The sequence below is a fragment of the Henckelia pumila genome, chromosome 3 (genome assembly GCF_033568475.1).
Source record: "Henckelia pumila isolate YLH828 chromosome 3, ASM3356847v2, whole genome shotgun sequence".
Lineage (NCBI taxonomy): Eukaryota > Viridiplantae > Streptophyta > Magnoliopsida > Lamiales > Gesneriaceae > Henckelia > Henckelia pumila.
The window spans coordinates 191,121,392-191,142,325 of record NC_133122.1 but is presented as its reverse complement, the minus strand read 5'-3'; the positions used below and the strand labels follow the sequence as shown (position 1 = coordinate 191,142,325).

Below are 20,934 nucleotides of genomic sequence, written 5' to 3'. Positions count from 1 at the left end.
TCACTTTGTAAAGTTAAGAGTTGGCTTTGATGCCACTCGAAAGAATTTTTCTCCTGACAGATTTGAACTTAATATTGTGTGTGAGTAAGTGTTGTGCATGATATTGTTAACAGTTACGACAACATGCACCAAAGTAACTAAACACACGAATAAATTGCGTAAACTAAATAAAACACATATTTATGCATCACACAAAATAATCACTAGAAAAAGTAATATCATTTTAAAAACCAATAGCAGTGATTCTATGAAAAACTATCTTTCTTAATAAGTTAAGAAAACAAATTGCATTCTAAAATTAATAACAAAATAACGAAAGAACGCAAAAACTATATACCCAATTTCGGAGCAATAAAAATGAATCTTCAACCAACAATTTCAAGCAAGCGTACGTTGTCTTTAGATGTCTTCACGCACCCACGGAAACACAATAAATATGCAACACTCGACGATGCAAGTTCTTCAGAAAAATCACGTTTTTGCTCTCTCTATTTAATTTTCTGCGCTATTTTTCTCTCTAAGACCGTGTATAGTGAAAGGATACCCTGATTAGATTCCTATAAAACAAGGAAACGAGAGTTTTATTGGGAAATTTTTTTCAAATTTGAGAGAACAAATCTAGAGTTTCAGGAAATAAATATTCCAGAAATACAAAACTCTTAAATAAAATCTTATAAAAAAAGAAAATAAATCCAATAAATTTATGTCTTGCAAGCCAAATTTCCCTTCAGATTCGAAAACTTCTTTTGTTTTAAACGTAACGCCGGATCACGACACGGGGTTGTCTTATCTTTAGTTGCGTTCTTTCCAGTATACATCTACAATCGATACATTCGATCATTCGTTTACATGTCTTTTAATCATTATTATTTATTTTTATTATTTTTTGGGTTATTACGACTAAATATTTTTAAGTCGCTGAGTTATTTTGTGTGTTTCTGTTAAACTAAAAAATATAGATATTAATATAGAATATAGGAATGTGAAAAACTTGAGAATCTTAGAACGCAATGTGCATATGAAAACTATAATTTCAGTTACAGATGGATATGGTAATATTATGGATTGTTTCATTTTTTTTTCAAGAGAGTAGAAAAATTATGATTTTGATTCTATAATTTGCTAATTTTATTTTTCAGTGTTTTAAATCGTTAAAATTTAGTCTTAATCCAATAGGTTTTTATAAGATACTGACGTGATGTCGGATACATCGAGAATGTTCAGCGCTACATCAACCATTTATATTATCACACAATTAATTTCTGTTGTCACGTCACGATACAAAAAATAATTTAAATTGAAAACAAAACTAAAAACTGAGTTTAGACGACTTACGTCACCGCGGCACAAAATTAATTAAAATTGAAAAAAAGAATTAACGTATTAGACTAAAACTGAGTTTTGATTACTTACAAGAAAAAAATATGGGAAATGACTAAATTATGAGAACAAAATGGTAAATTTTCGTTCTTTTTAATTTTTTTTGAAATAATAAATTGTCGTTAAAATAACAAAAAATACTTACTTTCATGGTCGATGCTAAAGAATACAATTTAATATTAGAATAATATTCAAGTTATTGGTATATTTTGTTCACATGAGATATTTGCCTAATAAAAGAAATAAAGAAGAAGGGAATGGGTGGCGATTTGGATCGGAAGATAAATAAGAGTTGATTGAACAATTCAAAGAAATAATAGATGCAGATCCATGTGATGTTCAAAGATAAGATATGGAAGCAAGAACAAAGAATATATGATGTTTTTTGGTTGCTGCCAATTCTGAATATGGTCACACTTATTTTTCAATAAAGCGAACGAAAGTGACCCTCTCATTTTCTATCTGAGAATCTATATTATTTATTTGTTCTCTCTGTCATTGTAATAAACACACTAGAATCATAGCAATTCAAAATCTTTGTCTCATACATTGATTTTATGATATTAGGCTGATTAATAGATCAAAAATGAGAAACTTGGGGCAGGTAATCGTTTGATCAGATGTTAAGAGTTCCATTTTCCTTTTCAACACTTTTTTCGACTAGCATATCAAATAAGGTTTGTCTAGTACGGTTAACTTGGTTAACGTGGTTTACAGACTACTACGTTAGTTAGAGAGTTTATTTAGTACTACATATCGAAATGTATTGACTCTGGGATCCCATGTCATTAAAAAAAGAACTTCCTGATAAAAATCATGTCTAATAATATGGAATAAAAAATCAATATATGACATGAAACTCCAAATATAAAAATTGAAAATTTAAAAACTAGGGTTATATTATATATGGGTGTTTTCAACATATCCTTAAGCCATTACGTACGTAGTGTATATCCAACTCTTCATATTTATTCTTATATGCGAGGTCTGTGATATTTTTTTTTATAGATTTATATACGAAAATAAATGTGGACTATTAGATGCATCAAGTAACGCCTCATTAACTGGTCCAAGTTTTGGTTCATTTTAACTAGAGTTGAGCAATTTTCTTTATCAGGTAATTAATGAGGTCCCATAAAATGAATCGAAGAGAGCCAAAGACTGCTTAGAAAAATAATTTTTTTACTCGATGATGCTATGATAATTTTGGTCCTAGCTAGCTACACATTCTTTAAACTTCAATCCAAATCACAATAATATTATGCCTTTTAATGTGTGTTTTTTTGGGTTAAATGATCAGATTAGTATTACTGTCATCACTTTTTAGCAATTAATGAGGTACATACCTAATACATTACCCATTCGTATCCACTTAATTAGACTCATCCCCATTATCCGAATATTATTTATCTTTCCCTAGGCGAACGTTTAACACATATATCGTTTTTTTCGTCCAACAAAAAAAAAAAAAAAAACTCATATATTGTACGTTTTTGAACGAGAGAGAAACTTTTAACATTGGGACAAATTGCTTTAATTTTGAATGATGTGAAGTTTCATATCCTCATATGCCATATTTTATGGAAAAGTCACTTCTTCATTTAATAGTTTAATATTATGAATGAATAAGTGCTTCCATTGAGGTTAGAAAAGAAAGTCACCGCAAAAACAAAGGGGTGGGGGAATAAGCATTTGTATACTTTTCCCAAAATCATCGATTAAAATAAGATCCACACAAAATTTCCAAGAATTGATTTATTATTTGTTGAACGTGTACAAACTTATATACATATATATATTTTAAAATTTATATTTTAATATAAGTACTTATTCATTATATTTTTTAGAAAAATAACTTTCAATTTATAAGCCCACGTGTATTATTTAATTAGGAACAACAACATTCTATCCACAAAATCCCTCCATTACTATCACAAATTCTCAAAATTCTTATGATAAAAAAGTGAGATTAGAGTAATGATGTGTGTTTGGATGAACGGATTTGATTTCATAAAAAAGTTCTAGATTTTCGTTGTTTGACTCTATTATGTTCAATTAAAATTATCGAATAATTAAAAATGTTTAAAATAATGCATTTAGGATTCATAATTTGCATCCAACCTTTTATATATATATATACCATATATATATATACCATATATACATATATATATATACCATATATATATATATATATATATATATATATATATATATATATATAGTTTTTTTCAAGTGTTCACCTACTATGCCCACCATCATACCCATCAATGATGTGACACTATTCTATTGGATGCGATAAAGATATGATAAACTGTAGATCCAATAGAATAATGCCACATCATTGGTGGCATGGCGGTGGAAATGGTAGGTGAACACTTGAAAGAAACTATATATATATATATATATATATTATATTATATTATATTATATGTATGTTGATGCAAATTTACCGATGAAGTGAAAGGAAAGTAAGAATAATAAACTTTAATTTATGTCATGGTTATTAGTTGTTATTCGAATCAGTGGTCACGTCACACCCAAAAAAAGGCACCTATTATGGCTAGGCTAGTGTCCGCCACTCCATCACCAATCACCGGGAAATTAGTGCGACAAAACTTTAATTCTACTAGATGGGTAATTGATTAGCAAGTTAATTGCCTCGGATCGGAGGAGTTTAAGAAATAAGCTTTAATTAATCCTTTATATAATATTACACCTAGCTTTCCTTAACTAATAATAATATTAATATTATATACATGTATATATATCTCTGTGTGTGTGTAACACATTTAAATTTTCTATTTCTTGTATCCAAGACGAGGTGCTATGTTAGTGATATTTTTCTTCAGTATTATTATATTACATGTATAAATAAATGGTGTATTTGTAGGTTGTATTTGGATGAGTGGATTTTGATTTGTGAAAGTACTTGAAGAAATAATTTGAAATAACTCGGCAGTACGTAAGATGGATTTGTAATCAACTATAATTATTCAAAAAATAACTAATTGAAGATTTAAAATCCATTGACACCCCCAAAAAATCAATGGACTCGATTTCGAACTACTTAGCCCTCTCTCCTATATATTTCAATACATAGGAAAGTGTAATTATTTAAAGGAAAAATTGCTTTTTTGGTCCTGTATGTTTGTAACTTTACGATTTCAGTTCTTTATATTTTTAGATTTCAGTTTTAGTCCGTTATTATTTTTTTTTTTTGCAATTTATTACTTTTTCCGACGTGGCGCTGATGTGGCACCATTCAGTGCTGATGTGGAGCTGACATGTACAATGCCACGTAAGCATTTTTGAATAATATGGACCAAAATTGCCAAAAATAGGAACATGCATGACTAAAACTGAAATATAAAAATATAGATGACCACAATCGCAAAGTGAAAAACATACATGACCAAATTTACAGTTTTCTCTTTTTTAAAAACATACTGCGAGTTTATTTTGTAAAAAAAAAATCCCTTTTCTTTGAGCGGAAGAGATATGCTTGGAAATAAATCGTTGATTATTGTTTGATAAGTGATGACAAAAATATAGAGCTTAAATTGTGAGAATCACATCCTATACATAAAATCAAACAATTTCAATAGTATATATCAGGACGGATTTCAAATATATTCAATATGGTTGCTATTTGAAATTCAATTATCGAATCGTTTTTCTCAAATCAATTTTCTTCTTCCAGATCAAAAATTTATAAACTCAAACACAATTTAAATGAAATTACTGAAATATAGTATCCCAAAGCTCGTGCCGAAAAGGGGGGAAATTGTTAATTTAGTCTTTCTAAGTGGTCATGTTTTATGTTTTTGTCTTCGATTCTAACGTGTCAAATCTAGGTCATTATCCAATATCTAAATTTGATTTTTTTTTGTTTTTAATCAATTTTCACCAAAGTGCTGACGTGAAGTCACACACCGCAACAATTTTCCAAGGTCTCGGAAGCATTTTTTTCGACGTTACATCATCAACATTTGCTTAGGCGATATATGACCCAAAAAAAACCAATGAAAAGAAAATTTACAAAACCACCTCTAACAAGTTAGATTATGGGAGGTTAATCTATGCTACACCAAGAGAGGTACACCCCATTTTTTTTTTAGATGTTCGCACGAAAATCATGTTAAAAAACCAAAAAAATTATTGTTGGGATCCACATGTTTTTTTCTCAGTGAGATATTCACGCAAACATTTAGTATTTTTTAGCGTGATGTTCACGCGAGCATCTGAAAAAAAACACTAAAGGGAGTGTATCTCTCCCGGTGTAGTATAGAATATTCCGATTACGGGGGGAAAGAAAGAAAAAGAAAACAAAACAAAAGAGGATTACTTATAATAAGAAGAAATGGCATAGTTCCAAAAGATATATATATTCCAGATAGACCTACAAAACTTAAATATAGCTACATATGCTTGGCCTAGTGAAAGAATATATATTTATATGTAATCATGCACGTGGATCACTATTTAAAAAGTAGTATATATGTACATATGTGCAGCTTACACTTATATATATAGACCTCCTGTGAAAGGTTAGTTAGTACCAACAGCTAGCCCTATTTATATGATATTAATAAATTAATTAAACAGAAAATAACATCTAAGAATGGAGGGAAAGAAGCCATATTTGGCAGTTGTGTTGATACAAATGATATACGCAGGCTATTTCTTGCTCACAAAACTTGCTTTTGATGTTGGTATGAACACCTGTGTGTTTGTCTTCTACAGACAAGCGGCTGCTTCCCTTTTCTTAGTTCCCATCACCATTATCTTTGAGAGGTATGTATGTACAATTTTATATACCACAATAATCAATATCTAGCACATACTCTGATCGATGAGTATCATTTATTTAATCGATGAACAATATGCATGCTATATATGTTGTGACATATGATCACGATCATAGAGTCTTAATTAATTTGGCGTGCATGTTTTATTAATTTACATTATTATATTTTGATCACTATACGTGTATATGCTTGATCATGAGCTGATGAATGGCAATATATAAAATAATCATGCATATCTTGTTTAATTTAACAAATTAAAGCTTGTATTAGTTCGATGCCTAAAACTTCAATCATAACCGTGAATTTGATTATGATTCTTTTGATTTTTTATTTTTTTTTCAAATGATTTGATTTTACTTTCAGGAAAAGTGCTCCACCTCTATCTTTTTCCCTGACGATCAAGATATTCCTACTTTCACTGATTGGGTACGTGCGTCATATATATGTTTCAGAATGTTAGTTACAATTTCTTTTTTGGTGGTAATTAAAACAAGAATATATATAAAAAAAATCATGAATTAAGTGTTTTTTTTGTTCTCATAGTTATGATTTTGTTTGATCCTTTCAGTGTTTTAAATTAAACATGCATGGGTGTTCATATATACTAAATAGATCTTAATTATATTTAATGAGTTGGATAATTAATAATTTGCAGGATCACGATGAGCTTAAACATTGTTGGTGTAGCTTTGAAATATACATCCGCATCTTTGGGAGCTGCTTCTTCAAATACTCTTCCTGTTATTACTTTCTTTCTTGCTGTTTTATTAAGGTAATTAAAGTTAATTACAAAAAATATTCTAATTTAATTATAGCGAAATTTTTCGAGGGAATGGAAATACAAGGAAAATAATTCGATTATATATGTATAATTATAAGAAATCACTTGTTATCATTCCTAGCTATTTAATTTAATTTAATTTAATGATTCCCTGTTTAAAACAAAAATTAATAATTAATACATGAACTTTAAACTCATCATGACAGGATGGAAAACATAAAACTAAGGACAATTGGTGGGATAATGAAATTTGGAGGACTAAGTCTATGCATTGCCGGAGTAGCGACTATTGCTTTCTTCAAAGGGCCTCTCTTGAAACTACTGGTGCACCATCACTTGATCAGTAGTCGCATTCGTGAAATGCGACGAGGCGAAGATCCTGCCGCTGATACTTGGATTAAAGGTGTCTTCCTCATGATGCTTTCCAATGTAACCTGGGCATTATGGCTGTTATTACAGGTATTAATTCATTAATAATTAATATTCTATGCTATTTATCTAAGTTAGCTGTGCATGCATTTTAATTTCTTTGTATTTCCAATGAATGAGAAAAATCTCACTTCCAACAGGCACGTACATACATATATATATGCATTTGAATTTTGAAGCACATGACATGACAATGCATAATATATATAGAAACCCTACACTAGTGATGCCTAAAATAACTCTTTCTTCAAGTAAGAATTATGAGATGGTGGAATTAAGGCTGTTTATGTCATTTCACTTAATTATGGATTCTGAAACTGATAAAATAACACGTACATTAAAAAAAATTGTAGGGAAGATTACTAAAAGGGTGTCCTTCGAAGCTGTTGCTGACAACTCTGCAGTGCTTGTTGAGCACAATACAGTCATTCCTTGTGGCACTTGTTTTCGCAAGAGATCTAAATCAATGGAAACTCGGATTCAACGTGCAGCTTCTATCGATATTCTATTGTGTAAGTCGATCCATTTAATTATCATATATCATATACTACTCTCTCTTTTAGGTTAATCACAAGCCAGAAGCATTATATTGTCACAAAATTTAACTTAATTTGTTAAACATAATTGGATCATATTAATTATTCTTTTTAATTACTATATATATTTTGACAGGGAGCAGTGGTGACTGGCGTTACATTCTACTTGCAAGCATGGGTTATAGAGAAGAAAGGTCCTATCTTCCTAGTCATGACTACTCCTTTGATCATGATCTTTACTATCACTATATCCGCGTTTGTGTATGGAGAAATCATCAGTTTTGGAAGGTAAACATACATTATAATTGTCTTTGTACATATATATATATGTACATATGAGCTTTTAGCTAGAATTTCATGTAAGGGAGATGAAGAACGAAACTCGTAATAAAGAGATCATGATCACCTAGCTAGCCCTCTCATTAATCATGTATTCGCCACTACGTACGTACTCGTTTGAATACTTAATATAGCTAGCTAGATAGATGGTATACGGTTGAGTAGATGCTACTCGCAGGATAGTGTCCTGCGGGTGACGTGACGGCTCATGATTGGTTAAAATCAATGGGCCCACATGGACCCCACTAATTTTGACCAATCATGGGGTTACACATCACCCGCAGGGTAGTACCCTGCGGGCGGCATGTACTAAACCATGGTATACATAGAGATACTTTGAGCTTGTACGGAGAAATAATCAGTTTTGGATGGTAAACATACATGCATTATTGTCTTTGTGTATGTATATTAGCTTTTAGCTAGAATTAATTCATGCAAGGGAGATGAAGCACTAAACTCATAATAAATTTTATAAAATCTACACATAAAGAGATGATCACCTAGTCCTCTCATTGTATTCGCCGCTATATATATACCTATTTGAATACTTAATAGCTAGCGTTATAGTATAGATAGTATATATAGATACTTTGAGCTTGTGCTAAACTACATGCATTCTATAATGTAATTAATGTATTTGTAGTGTGTTGGGAGCAATTCTGCTGGTTGGAGGGCTTTACTGTGTGTTATGGGGAAAGATGAGGGAAGATGATATCGCAAAAGGAGAATGCAATTCAAAAGTTGATGCGGAAAAGGCATCATGTGTAGCTAATTAGTATCAAAGGAATAGAGCTAGCTAGCTAGCTGCAATTACATGGATAATTAATATTAGTAGTTTAATTTTATGTTAATATATATATAACTATTGTATTTTAGTGCTTAATTACTTACTTTCTCTTTTGTCATATTTGGTAGTTCCCCAATACTTCCTCTCCTTGTTTTCGAAAATATTTCTTTCGGACAATATTAGCCATCGAGACACGTTTGTTGTGTGTAAATAATACGAATAATAAATATTCTAACATTATATGATACGGTAACAATAACAAAGTAACAAACTATGTAAAAATTTTCTCTATAATTTATTAATCTAATTTTTTAAAATAAACGGAAGCTTTCACTTGATATTTAAAAAGAATGATATTATAACAAGGCATTGTGTATTCTCAATTTCTAATTCTAATTTGGAAAAAAAAATGAAAAAAGTATATGGACATGAGAAGTTATATTAAAATAAAAGAATAATATTTTACGGAAGTAAACAAAGAGAGAGCCCATGATAATTTTTACCAGGCACTCAAATTCGATAATAAAATATAATATATTTTTGGACCTCATAAAATTAGGCAGGCAAGAAGTGGGCACCCATATAATTAGAATCAGGAAATCTCCTTATTTTTAGCTTGGTAGAATCACACAACTCCGAAATTTTATGTGTTGTTCCCTCCAACTTGCATTTGAATCTCATTTTCCTCTGATGGTATTTAATTTCTTGTATGAAATATGATAGATTGGTTTTTGGGATAATTCTGTGCCTGTAAGGCTTAAACATTATTGGAATTTGAAAATATTTCAGGTGTTATGTTTCTGATTCAGAACGTGACAGTTCTGTAGGATCACAGCTTCGCATACTGAATTAGGCCTATTTTGGAATGCACGACTCCATCATTGGTTAAGTAAATGGAAATACCATTTAAAAAAACATGTACTGCCAATCGCTCATCGGTGTCTCTTTACACTAGATCAGTTCAAGCCTTCTACACCAACCATTAAAGCCAGAATGCAAATTTAAAAGGGCCAAAATCAATCCACACATCCCAGGGTGCGCAACAATTTTTTTTTTTTTTTTAAAAAAAGAGAAGAAATCATTTTAATCACATTATAGACACTAAATATCACATGAGAGAAGTTAAGGAGCGTCTAAAACTATAGTTTCTTGCCGAGTATCGTGGGGTGAAATTCAGCCCAAACATCTCTTTTGGTGCCTGTCCAGGTTCGATTAAACCAACCAGCTTCACAACAAGAAACGCACTATCAGCAATGTGAGTCGTATCTTTTGTGTTAGTCCATATGTGGTATGCCAACTGCAGCCTTCGAAGTTTAGTGTTGAGGCCGATGCCCCACTTGAGGAAGAGGCTCTCTCTTTCATGTTCCGAAAGCTTCTTCGACATTTGCTTGCTCAGCATACGTCTCTCTTGCCGAAGAGCTTTGTTGCTGTTTTAAACAAACGCATGGACAACGGAGTTCACGATTCAATAAGCATCATGGAGTGTAGTTTGATAAAGCCAAGAACATGACAAAATATCGAGCATTAAGACGGGTGTATCTAGGACTGGATGTAGCAAGGGGTGTTTGGGGTCCCTCGACTTTTTTAGTCCACCCTTGGGCAAAGATAACTCACTTTCTAATGAGAAGATGAAAATCTTACCTCGAAGCAAGTGTGAGACATTGTCCATTCACGATAGTCTTCTCTCCGCGAGAAAATTTATCATTCAAGAATTTCATCCTCCTCATCTCTACCTCCAGATATATAGAATCTGACGGATCACCTTGGAAAAGCATGAAGAAGTATGACCTATGCACTAGTGAGACATTGCAGGCTTGCCAAAGTTCGATTATTTCTCTTTGGAGTCTTTCGAATTCCCTAGGCCAACTCGAAAGATCTTGAATATCATCTTCTACTGGATCTGCTCCAACCTCTTTGACACTCGTCTTTAGAGACTTATTAACCTTTGGTTCAATCTCCTTGGCCTGTACATGGCATTAGGTGCACTTGCATTAAAAATCTATAATCCAAATGGCGTATAATGTTCCAAGAATTTCAGGATTCAAATGTGCAATAAAAACATATAGAAAGTAAACAGTTGGAACTCACTGAATCTCTCGATGTCTCTTGTTCATCTGGCAGCAAATTCTCTTCCTTCATGTCATCGATGTCACCAGCAACATCCTGGGCATTCAAAAATTTTACATTCTTGGCATCAATCTCGATATCAAGAGCATTTTCGGGAGACGATTGGGAATCTTTCATTCGTACTGTTCGGACACTGGAACTAAAGTTTAATGGAGATACTTTCCTATTTAAACCTTTAAACTCTCGATATGAACCAGAAGTTGGGGATCTGTCACTGTAATCAGTAATCTTCAACCATGGAGAAGACGAGTCTGTAATGATACTGGCTCTACAGCTTCGACTTTTGGTTAATTTCAAACTTCCAGTGCCAGATGAATCTGGAGCTAAATCGCGAGCCAAACGTAGCTTTTCAAGAGATGACATGTCAAGAAAATCAAGTTCTCTCTCCTTCTTAAAGGTTGATGGTGAGACTAGTTCTTCATCATTCTTTGCGTTTGTATGCTTAAACCCAGTACCTTCCGTCATTTCATGATCATTCTTTAAGTGAGATGAAATAAAAACCTGTTCTTTTGTTAAACGAGGCGATTCAAATCCTAAATCTTGTCCATCTCCAATCATAGACACTTGCACTGCAGAGAATCCTGTGTTTTCTTCAGGAGATGAGTACAAAATCCCTTTGTTACTCGACTCTTCTGCATCGATGCAACGAACTTCCTTGTATAGATACTCCGAAGTCCCATTACTTTGTTTCTCAACCTCATCCCAACCATGACATGAATCACTTTCACTGAAGTTTGAACTTCTGATTAATATTCTTGGAGACATATTACCTGATACAAAATTATCATCAAAATATGTAACTTTCGGAAAATGGTCCTCTGAACTAGATCTACTATGGCCATCAGAGCAAGTTCTGGTATCCACATCTAACGAGTGAGGGTCCGCCATAAAAGGGGTTCCGAGTTCTGGGATTTCAGAATCCAGCGAATTTTGAACCAGCAATTGAGAGTAGTGCCCCAATTCGACCTATATATAGATATCAATGAATATCTAAACATGTAGAAACAGAGAGAGAGAGTGCAAGGACAGATTCAATAGAAATTTTACCTGTATCATGGAACCTGAATGATCTCCAAGCATTTGTAACAATTCTTTCACTTGTGATTGAGCAATATCCCTTTGCAGAATTACCTCTTTAATCTCCTTCTCAAGCTACATCATAAAAAGAAAAACTTCACCACAAGATCCATGTTATACAGAAACGATGGTCATTTTTTTTTTCCTCTCGGCCTTTTAACTGTCACTGCAAGTTAATTTTTTCATTCTCAAGAGTCAAATTAATCTTGTAGAATTAATTAGAATTTGTTAGCACCAAGGCCAAGTTTTAAAAAAATTCATGTGAAGGGCACGTTTGACAGCCACCGTATTTATTTGAACGTAATTACCTCGTCTATTCGAAGATCTTTCTCTCTCAGTGTTGCAGAAGTGTTTGATGGGCCAAAAGTAGAACTTGGACTTCTGAGTTCGCTCTCTAATCTTGCCAGCTCTCTCTGCAAATGCTTCACCAGTGCTTTGTCAGACAAGACGACATTAACTTGGGCATTAGTCATCACCTCCTTGGCACAACTCGCGAAGAGAAGAGTGTTCCTTGATTGTTCAACATGACTGCGAGCAGGACTCAGAGTGCAGATGATGGCTGTTCTTGCATTTCCACCCAGAGAAGTTTGCAATATTCGAGTTAGCTTTGAATCTCTATATGGAATGTGCCCATTGCGCCCCTTGCTACGCAGGAACATAAACAAAATGTGAAAGAAAATGAATCAAAGTGATACTATTTACATGGAAAGCCCTTCTCAAATCAAAAAAGAAACAACAGCGGCAGCAAAAAATCAAAATCATTTTATTTCTTATGAAAATTCTTATTGAACTACAAGAAAGACTCTGTGTATACATATGTTTGTGTTTGTGGCCTCCTAGAGCAACATAAGACCCACAGAGATGTGGCCAGTTGCACGATCCTTTTCATAGACTCCAACAGTTATAAATAATATGCACTAATGTAAATTGAGTAATCTTTCAAATCCATGTGTCACGGAACTAACCATGAACAAGGTCAAGTACCTGAGCTTACGAACAACTGTTCCCAAGGTCAGCAAACTTCGATTTATATGGCAGCCTTCTTTTAACCTTGCACCTGCTGATAATGAATGAGATGCTCGCTCGCTTCCAGCCAGATCAACGAAATTCTTCGCCAAAATAAGAAATTGATTTTTAATAGAAGTACATTATCTAGATAATAAAAAATCATATATCAATAAAATCCATGAAAAGTTGTTGTATTACTACCACAGCAGCTGTAAGAGTGCTCGCATTGCCCTTGCCTAAAAAATCACGGGAAGAGCTTTCAATTGTCTGCAAAGATGCATAGATAATTGAAAGGTTATAGATAGATTCATTTGTTGGATGTATTTTTTTGAACAATAGTATAGTATGTGATAGTTTGTTGCATAACTGGTTAGTTAAGTTAAATAATGACTGCTAAGTGTGAATTTTCTCTTTGAACAGATTGAACTATATAGTCAAGTTTCATCTCACATTTCTACCAGAAATATGAGTAGCACGTCAAGGAAATACAATACCAGTCTAATAATCTGGTGGGATCTGGAGCTTGTTTCATTCAGGGACGTTTCTCCGACCTGTCTCTGTGCTGCAAAGATGGATAAAAACATTTTGGGTAGGGGGCCACATCCTCCTGAATTAGACATTTTACGACCATCTTGTCATCAAAAATATAGTATGAAAAACCATCGATTTTGAATCCTTGCCTTCACATATAGAAAGAAGCTGGATCACATGATCCCAATCCGTCAAAACTTCCTCGGTGAGTTTCTCGACTACGGTTCCTCTCTAGTGAAAAGAAAGGTTTCTTAATCAGTTACTGAAATCATTTCTCTATACATAAAACCAATCCAAAAAATATAAAAAATCTCACCTCTGGGTCATCAAGAAGTCTAAGAGGAGTGCAATCTATACTGAGGAGGTCTCTTACAGATTCATTGTAGATCTCCATAGCCGAAAACTTCAAACTAAATTTTCTTTCTGGATGCTGCCGGAATCAATGAGATTGTGAAATTTGCTCAGTACAGGAGCTCATACATTGTGTTAAAGTAGTGAAAATACAGTGAATAGAAGATGCAACACAGCACAAAATTGATATCCTTCTGGCCATTAGATTCTACAACCACCACATGGTGCCAAGAGAGCTAAGGGTCTTACCACTTTCTTCCAGTTTAAATTACACCATCAGTTCTTTGTTGGTACAAAATCTAATGATAAACATACTTGAAAATCTTTTTCTAATGGTAGATTAATGATATCAAAAACTTATTACCTTCTCTATATATTCAAATATATCTGATATAGCATACTCAGTAATTCCGGTCATTGTATATGTCTTTCCACTACTCGTTTGTCCATAAGCAAACACACTTGCTGCGGAAAAAAATTGGCATAAAACTTTCATATCAAAATATCACTAAATGGGGAAATACAGGGTTAAGCAAACTTAAACAACAGAAATAGGCTTACAGTTCATCCCACTCGCAGCTGAAATAGCAACATCCTTGGCTCCTTTTTCGTACACCTCTCTGGTGGAGCATGCGGTTCTGAAAACTCTATCTATAAAGGGGAAGAAAAAAAACAAATGGGAATCGGAATTTTTTTTTAAGATCGAAATTTCACAACATTTCCAAAATCATTTTATATTTTTGAGCAAACAGAAACTGTAAATGCCAGTTTAAATTTAGTTTCTTCAACGAAGTAGATGAAATCACAAAAATATAGCAGACACTGAAATCTCCATTTTATGATTACAACAACACGTCAAATTACCCCGATCTTTAATTTTATATTGAAAGTGAAACTCCAAGCTTATTCCTATTCCAAAACTTTCCATACATATAAATCAGTTCTAATTTTTGGAAGCTACTCATAATAGCATTCGAACGATAAAAAAAATTAGAAAAAGGAAAGGAAAGAAGCAGAGGAGAAACACCTTCAGCAGGAAGTTTCAAGGGAAAAAAAACAGCTCTAAATAACTCTTGACAAGAAACTATCGCCATTTCTCACAATTAGCACATAAAGAAACTTGATACAGTAAATAAAGATGATTATTTTGCACACTCTCCATAACTTCTCATAATTCAAGAAAATCTAAGACACGATTAAATTTTTTTACCAAATGTATATGCTGAGGGATACATTGACCTCTCCGAGGCTGAGAGATTAACATTCTTATAGACAATAGTTTTGTCATCGATGCATTCCCAATCTGAGACATCATTCCTCAGAATTTCCTTCGAATTCAAAGGCCTCAGCCTCACCGACACATAAATCTTTTCCTCATTGCCTCTCATCACCTCTTCTCCACTCTCCATTGTTCTCATTTCAGTCCCAAACCTTCTTACAATTTCACATTCACCTCAAGAAAAATCCCCATATCGAAAAGGATTTAAGAAACGAGCAGCTTCCGATTATCTAAAAACCTCTCACAATTGTAGAACCAACCCAAGAACAATCACCGACCTAGGAAAACAAGAAACAAAACTGGGAGGAAAAAGGTGGGATCTTTCCAACAGTTTCCTTCAGAGAAGGGAGAAAAAACAAAAGGGTCTGAGAATTTTGGCACACCCAATGATGATCAATGATCATTTGTGAATACAGACCAAAGTGGAGTCAATGACTACATATTCATTCCCATCACGCATTTTGTCTCACTTTACTGACGAGGGAGTTTTTTGTTTCTATATTTGCCAAGGTTTTGTGGTCCATGAATATTATATATACCATACAGACTGTCACATGTCTTCATCCTCTTGAATGTTTCCTGGGTTGTGGTAAATTTTTTGAAAATGAAGAAAGATTAGGTTGAGTATATGTCATACTTGGGAAACAGCAACTGTTTACCTACAAATATGAAGAAGATCTACTTCAGAGATCATTTTCATAGAATGGCAGATGTGATTGTTATATTAACAAAAACCACTACTTTTTCTCTTGTGACATCACTCCGTCCATCCATAAAATACAAAAGATTTAGTTGTAAATAAATTTTGATAATTTTTTTAGTAGATTAATTTCTTTAAAAAATTTAGACCACTTCATTTCTATGTTATTTAATCTTTAGTATAGCATTAAAATATCCATGTAATTTTATTTTTCTAGTACTTTTTAGTTTAATTACATAATTTGGATTTTGAAGATCTTGTCTTTGTGAGAGTTCATAATTCGGAAGAATTTTCGATTTGAAGGTCGGCTCGTCTATTGCATGGTGTGAGTATAATGTTGAATTTAGGATTTGGTGGTTTTAGATTTGAAATAAAAGTCGGTCCTTTTTCTTTTTCAGGCTTTGGTTCTATTGATGATTCGATGCTGGTAAGCATGAAAAAGATGATAGTAATATTTCATAGGCAATTTTATTAAAAGTATTTTAAAGGAGGTGAGGGGCACCCCCTTTATCCACAAGCAAAGTTAATTGGTAGCTAGATCTAACAAATTATTAACTTAATTTTATGTGGAGTAAGTAGGATAAGTGAATTTGTCGTTAGTTGACAGCTAACTTCAATCTCCAAACATTGTTTATTCTATATAAATGAATTTTATCTGTTCGTTGTTAATGTTTGTTTGGCATTTTTGGTCAATGAAATTGATAGGGTACCCCATTTATAAATTTGTTTTAAAAACATACAAAGGGAAAAAGGAATTTTATAGATCAAATGTAATGACACATAACAAAACTTGCATTTTATGAATTAAGTATAAAAAAGTGTATGTCAAGAGGGAAAACAAATTATATGTCGGTTTGATAAATTTAATTTATCACCCGATTCATCCCGGGAAATCGGTACCTTTTTCCTTTGATTTGCTCTCGAGGTCAATTTAGTTGTAATCATAGTTTATACACATTTGAAACTAACCTTTATTTAGTTTATCATCTAATTGACCACTCAAAATTGTCATTGGGACACCTTCACATCATGATCTTCCAAATGGTTTATCTTCGTAACATTAATCATATTACAAAAAAGTCGATTACAATATTTAATATATGTATGTTTCAAATTTTTGCCATCAATACAGAATGAGCAAAAGTCAGATAATAAATATGAAATTGGTGATGGTAGTCTAAGTGTACCTAACAAGACTTTATGCAAGTATGAAAGGCCATACTAATGTTTGAACTTTCTGCCAAAACATTTAAAATTCAAAATCTTATGTCATTTTCTTTTAATTCAAAACTTTGCCGATTTGAAATGGTATACTTAAATTTAGGTTAAAGTATGTTGAAGCTTTTTCTAGCTAGATTGGAGAATTTGGTCCATGGCATCTATTTATTTACCGTGCTTAAATAATAGCCACCGTCCCATGTCTTCAACTATACTTATAGCTCTACTTCAACAAAAAAAATTATATATATAAAAAAAACTAGGTACAATAAAATATAAGCCATGTGAACTCCAGCAACGATTCTCTAGACATGTATTCTACTCAATTTATTATCATTAATTTTTTTGGTTAGCTACTCAATTCTTTTCCAATTTTGAATAGATACGATAGATTTTTCTCAAAATTAATGCAGGCGGAAAAGTCGATTGTCCTTTTTAAATAGGAAAAAAAATTAAGTAGTATTTGAATTTTATATGCAAAACTAAGTAATTATAATCCTCATTATCAGTAATTATGAATTATGGAGTAACACTCTTGTGAGATAGTCTCATTCGTGAGACGGGTCAACCCTACCCATATTTATAATAATAAGTAATACTTTTGGAATAAAATGTAATACTTTTTAATGGATAACCCATACAAGAGATCCGTCTCAAAGAAATGATCCTTGAGACCGTCTTATAGGAGTGTTTGTCTGCGCAGCGTCCACCATTAATACAAATTCTTCATATTGTATACGGTGCATTCTTGGAAAACTGAGAAACGGGGACACATTATTATGTTCCTAGAGTTTCTCGTTTTTTTTCATTTATATCCTTCAAACATTTGAATTTTCATTTATATCTTTCGTTTGTTAGTTTGGTTCCAGAAAATGTCTCTACCAACTACCGTTAATTCTTTTGTGAATGTCAAACGGAACTTACATATGTGTTATGCACGTGACTGTGAAAATGACTAGATTATATCCTTTTTCTCGGGATAATCTATTATCTATTACCTATCTAAAAGTGTAAATAATCTATTACCTATCTAAAAGTGTGAATAAAAGGGCAAAGTTTTACAATTGTGAATTTACAACTTTGCCCTTTTATTCTACACAATTTCATGTAAAAGTTAATACAAATAAGGATATAAATTTAAAAATCAATTATTAGCTAGGACATAAAAGTAAATGTATAAATTTTTATATAAATAAATACAAAATACATGGCTTGTTAATTATTACACATTAACTAAATGCATTCATTACTGAGTAATAGTGAGTTGATTAAAATAAATGGGGCTTTCAAGTTTTTTTCTTCTTTCATACATTCAATTTAGAGAAGATTGAATCGGAGAGGGGATTGATCGAGAAAGATCTCTTGTTCTTATTATAGGATCGTGATTGAATCCGCAGCTTCTATTCTAACACAAACTTTTCTGGTTCGCCCCAACATTCCCCACTTGTCCGACTGTTGCTGAGGAGGCAGAGTTTGGTTCGCCCCAACATTCCCCACTTCTAACTCTCAACGAATTCCTAGAATTTTAGGTGGGTCGTGACAATTCTAGTTACAATAATGTGGATCGTTTATCCGGCTTCATAGAATTTGAAGAAAGTACAATAGGTATTGCTCTGAATTTGGAATCATAGATTAATCGAGCATTTCTTCTTTTTAATATTTTCCATTTTCCTAATTCGTTGGTAGAATGAAAAGAATTAGGGGAATCTATCTTTCACTACAATAGTTATATGACACGTATTTCTTTTTATCGCATAACTACGTCCTCTAGCTCGAGGTTTTAATCTCTTCGCGGTAATACCCTCATTAACTTCAGCTTTACTAAACGCATGGAAGAATGACTCGGGAAAAAACTTATAAGAACCAAGAGATTTATTATAACACACATAAAGACACCCTTTTTGATATGCTGAGGAGGCAGAGTTTGGTTTTTTGGGGGTGATAGTGGAAAAGTTGACAGATAAGTTCGAATCCATTATAAAATCTGTTTTTTTTAGATTTGTTAGTTCAATGATTTGATTAGTACCTGTTTAATCTCTTTTCTTTTTATTAGTATTAAAATCTCATTTCAAGTTCCAAACTTTCTATTACATATCCGATTATTATTTGGGTGTTTTTGCTGGAGGGAGATCTTTCATATCTTTCGAGATCCACCCTTCCAAATACAAACAGGGAAATCGCTCAAATATCTAAAAAAAAATAAATACTGATTAGTTTAAAAAAAAAAATCGGAATGAATAGCGTCCATTGTCTAATGGATAGGACAGAGGTCTTCTACCAGAAATAATGGTATCTCCAATTATAGCCCCTCTGGGATGTAAAATATATCTCTTCTCACCATCCCCATAGTTCTAATTCGATAAATAATTAAAGTAAAATTAAAGTAAAGCTTTTTTCATTGCTTTTCGAAATGAAACTCTATTCTTTAATTATCCGGCCCACCTAATGTCAAGAAAAGGATTGATTATATATCAATAAGTATTTTTGAATGGATTCATCACAAGAGATATATGGTGGTCTATATAGGAATTTCGAGGAAATAAAAAAGGGGAACTTTCTCCACCCCTATTCTTGTGTCGAAGAATAGGAAGACACATAATCCCTCCCAGAATTATTTGTTGCCCGCATTTAAAGTTCTGCGCTTACTTATGCGAATTGGGACGAAGAGAAAAAATCGATTTAGGGATCTAAGGATTTTTTATGCTGAAAAATAAGAATCGACCTATAATTTGGACATTCTCAGACTCACGTGCACGTGACACTTAAATGTCATTTTTACATTCACAGAGCAATTTATGATAGGGACATTTTCTAGAACCAAACTAACAGATTAGGGATATAAATGAGAACTCAAGTGTTTGAGAGCAAGGTTCTAAAAAGCGTGAAACGTGTCGAAGCGTGTGAGCCAAGCTAAGTGCGATTACTACGAGCTTAAGCGTACATTTAAGCGTAAAAAAACGTTTTCAATTTAAACTATAATTTTAGTCATTTCACAAAATTAACGGAGTAAATAATGAATAAATATAATAAGTTCAAGTGTTATGCATTAATTCTTTGTGAGATTCTAATTCAATTTATTTCATCATTTATTTCATATCAAGTGTCATCGAACATAAATTAAATTAATTGGTTTAATCCCTCAATATGTATTGCATTCACATCATCGCTACACTTAGTCATACAATATTGTATATTTCTAATATTGCTAACACTCACTAGTAAAATCGCTACTTTATGATTTATTTTCATCTTATTAGTCGATTTTGATTTTCAAAAAAAGTCACATTTAAGCGTATTTAATGAAACTTTACATGGTCAACTTATGTCTTCTGTTTTTTTTTTTTTACCGTTTTTGGCCGAAGCGAAACGTTTTGGAGAAGCTTCAAGTTTAAGCGAGATTAAGCGAGGCTTAATGAAGCTTTTTAGAACACTGTTTGAGAGACAAATGAGAAAAACGAAAAACTATAAGGATATAATATTGTATTATCTCGAGAATAGGGCTACAATTTGGGAATTCTCAGACGCACGTGCATATCACGTTTAAGATCTGTTTGACATTCACGGAGCAATTGACGACATG

The 20,934-nt window shown here is 32.6% G+C and overlaps 2 protein-coding genes across 3 annotated transcripts; one reads left to right on the top strand and one right to left on the bottom strand.

The window, feature by feature from the left end:
• Nucleotides 1–5,992: 5,992 nt before the first annotated feature.
• On the top strand, nucleotides 5,993–9,157 carry LOC140892893 (WAT1-related protein At5g64700-like). 2 transcript variants are annotated; one of them, XM_073301928.1, is made up of 7 exons: nucleotides 5,993–6,177; nucleotides 6,555–6,617; nucleotides 6,847–6,963; nucleotides 7,179–7,431; nucleotides 7,755–7,913; nucleotides 8,074–8,225; nucleotides 8,920–9,157. In XM_073301928.1, the coding sequence occupies exons 1-7, from the start codon at nucleotides 6,005–6,007 to the stop codon at nucleotides 9,050–9,052; spliced, it is 1,050 nt and encodes a 349-aa protein (XP_073158029.1). In that variant the 5' UTR covers nucleotides 5,993–6,004; the 3' UTR covers nucleotides 9,053–9,157. The 2 variants fall into 2 exon arrangements, with proteins under 2 accessions (XP_073158029.1, XP_073158030.1); XM_073301929.1 differs by lacking the exon at nucleotides 6,847–6,963.
• Nucleotides 9,158–9,994: 837 nt separating this feature from the next.
• LOC140886225 (kinesin-like protein KIN-7F) lies at nucleotides 9,995–16,033 on the bottom strand. Its single transcript, XM_073292730.1, has 13 exons — nucleotides 15,368–16,033; nucleotides 14,719–14,808; nucleotides 14,522–14,622; nucleotides 14,123–14,236; nucleotides 13,956–14,037; nucleotides 13,770–13,837; nucleotides 13,477–13,542; nucleotides 13,252–13,376; nucleotides 12,576–12,912; nucleotides 12,238–12,342; nucleotides 11,152–12,156; nucleotides 10,705–11,027; nucleotides 9,995–10,490 (listed from the first exon to the last, which is right to left on the bottom strand). Exons 1-13 carry the CDS (start codon nucleotides 15,573–15,575, stop codon nucleotides 10,172–10,174), a joined length of 2,943 nt encoding a protein of 980 aa, XP_073148831.1. The 5' UTR covers nucleotides 15,576–16,033; the 3' UTR covers nucleotides 9,995–10,171.
• Between the last annotated feature and the right edge of the window lie 4,901 nt (nucleotides 16,034–20,934).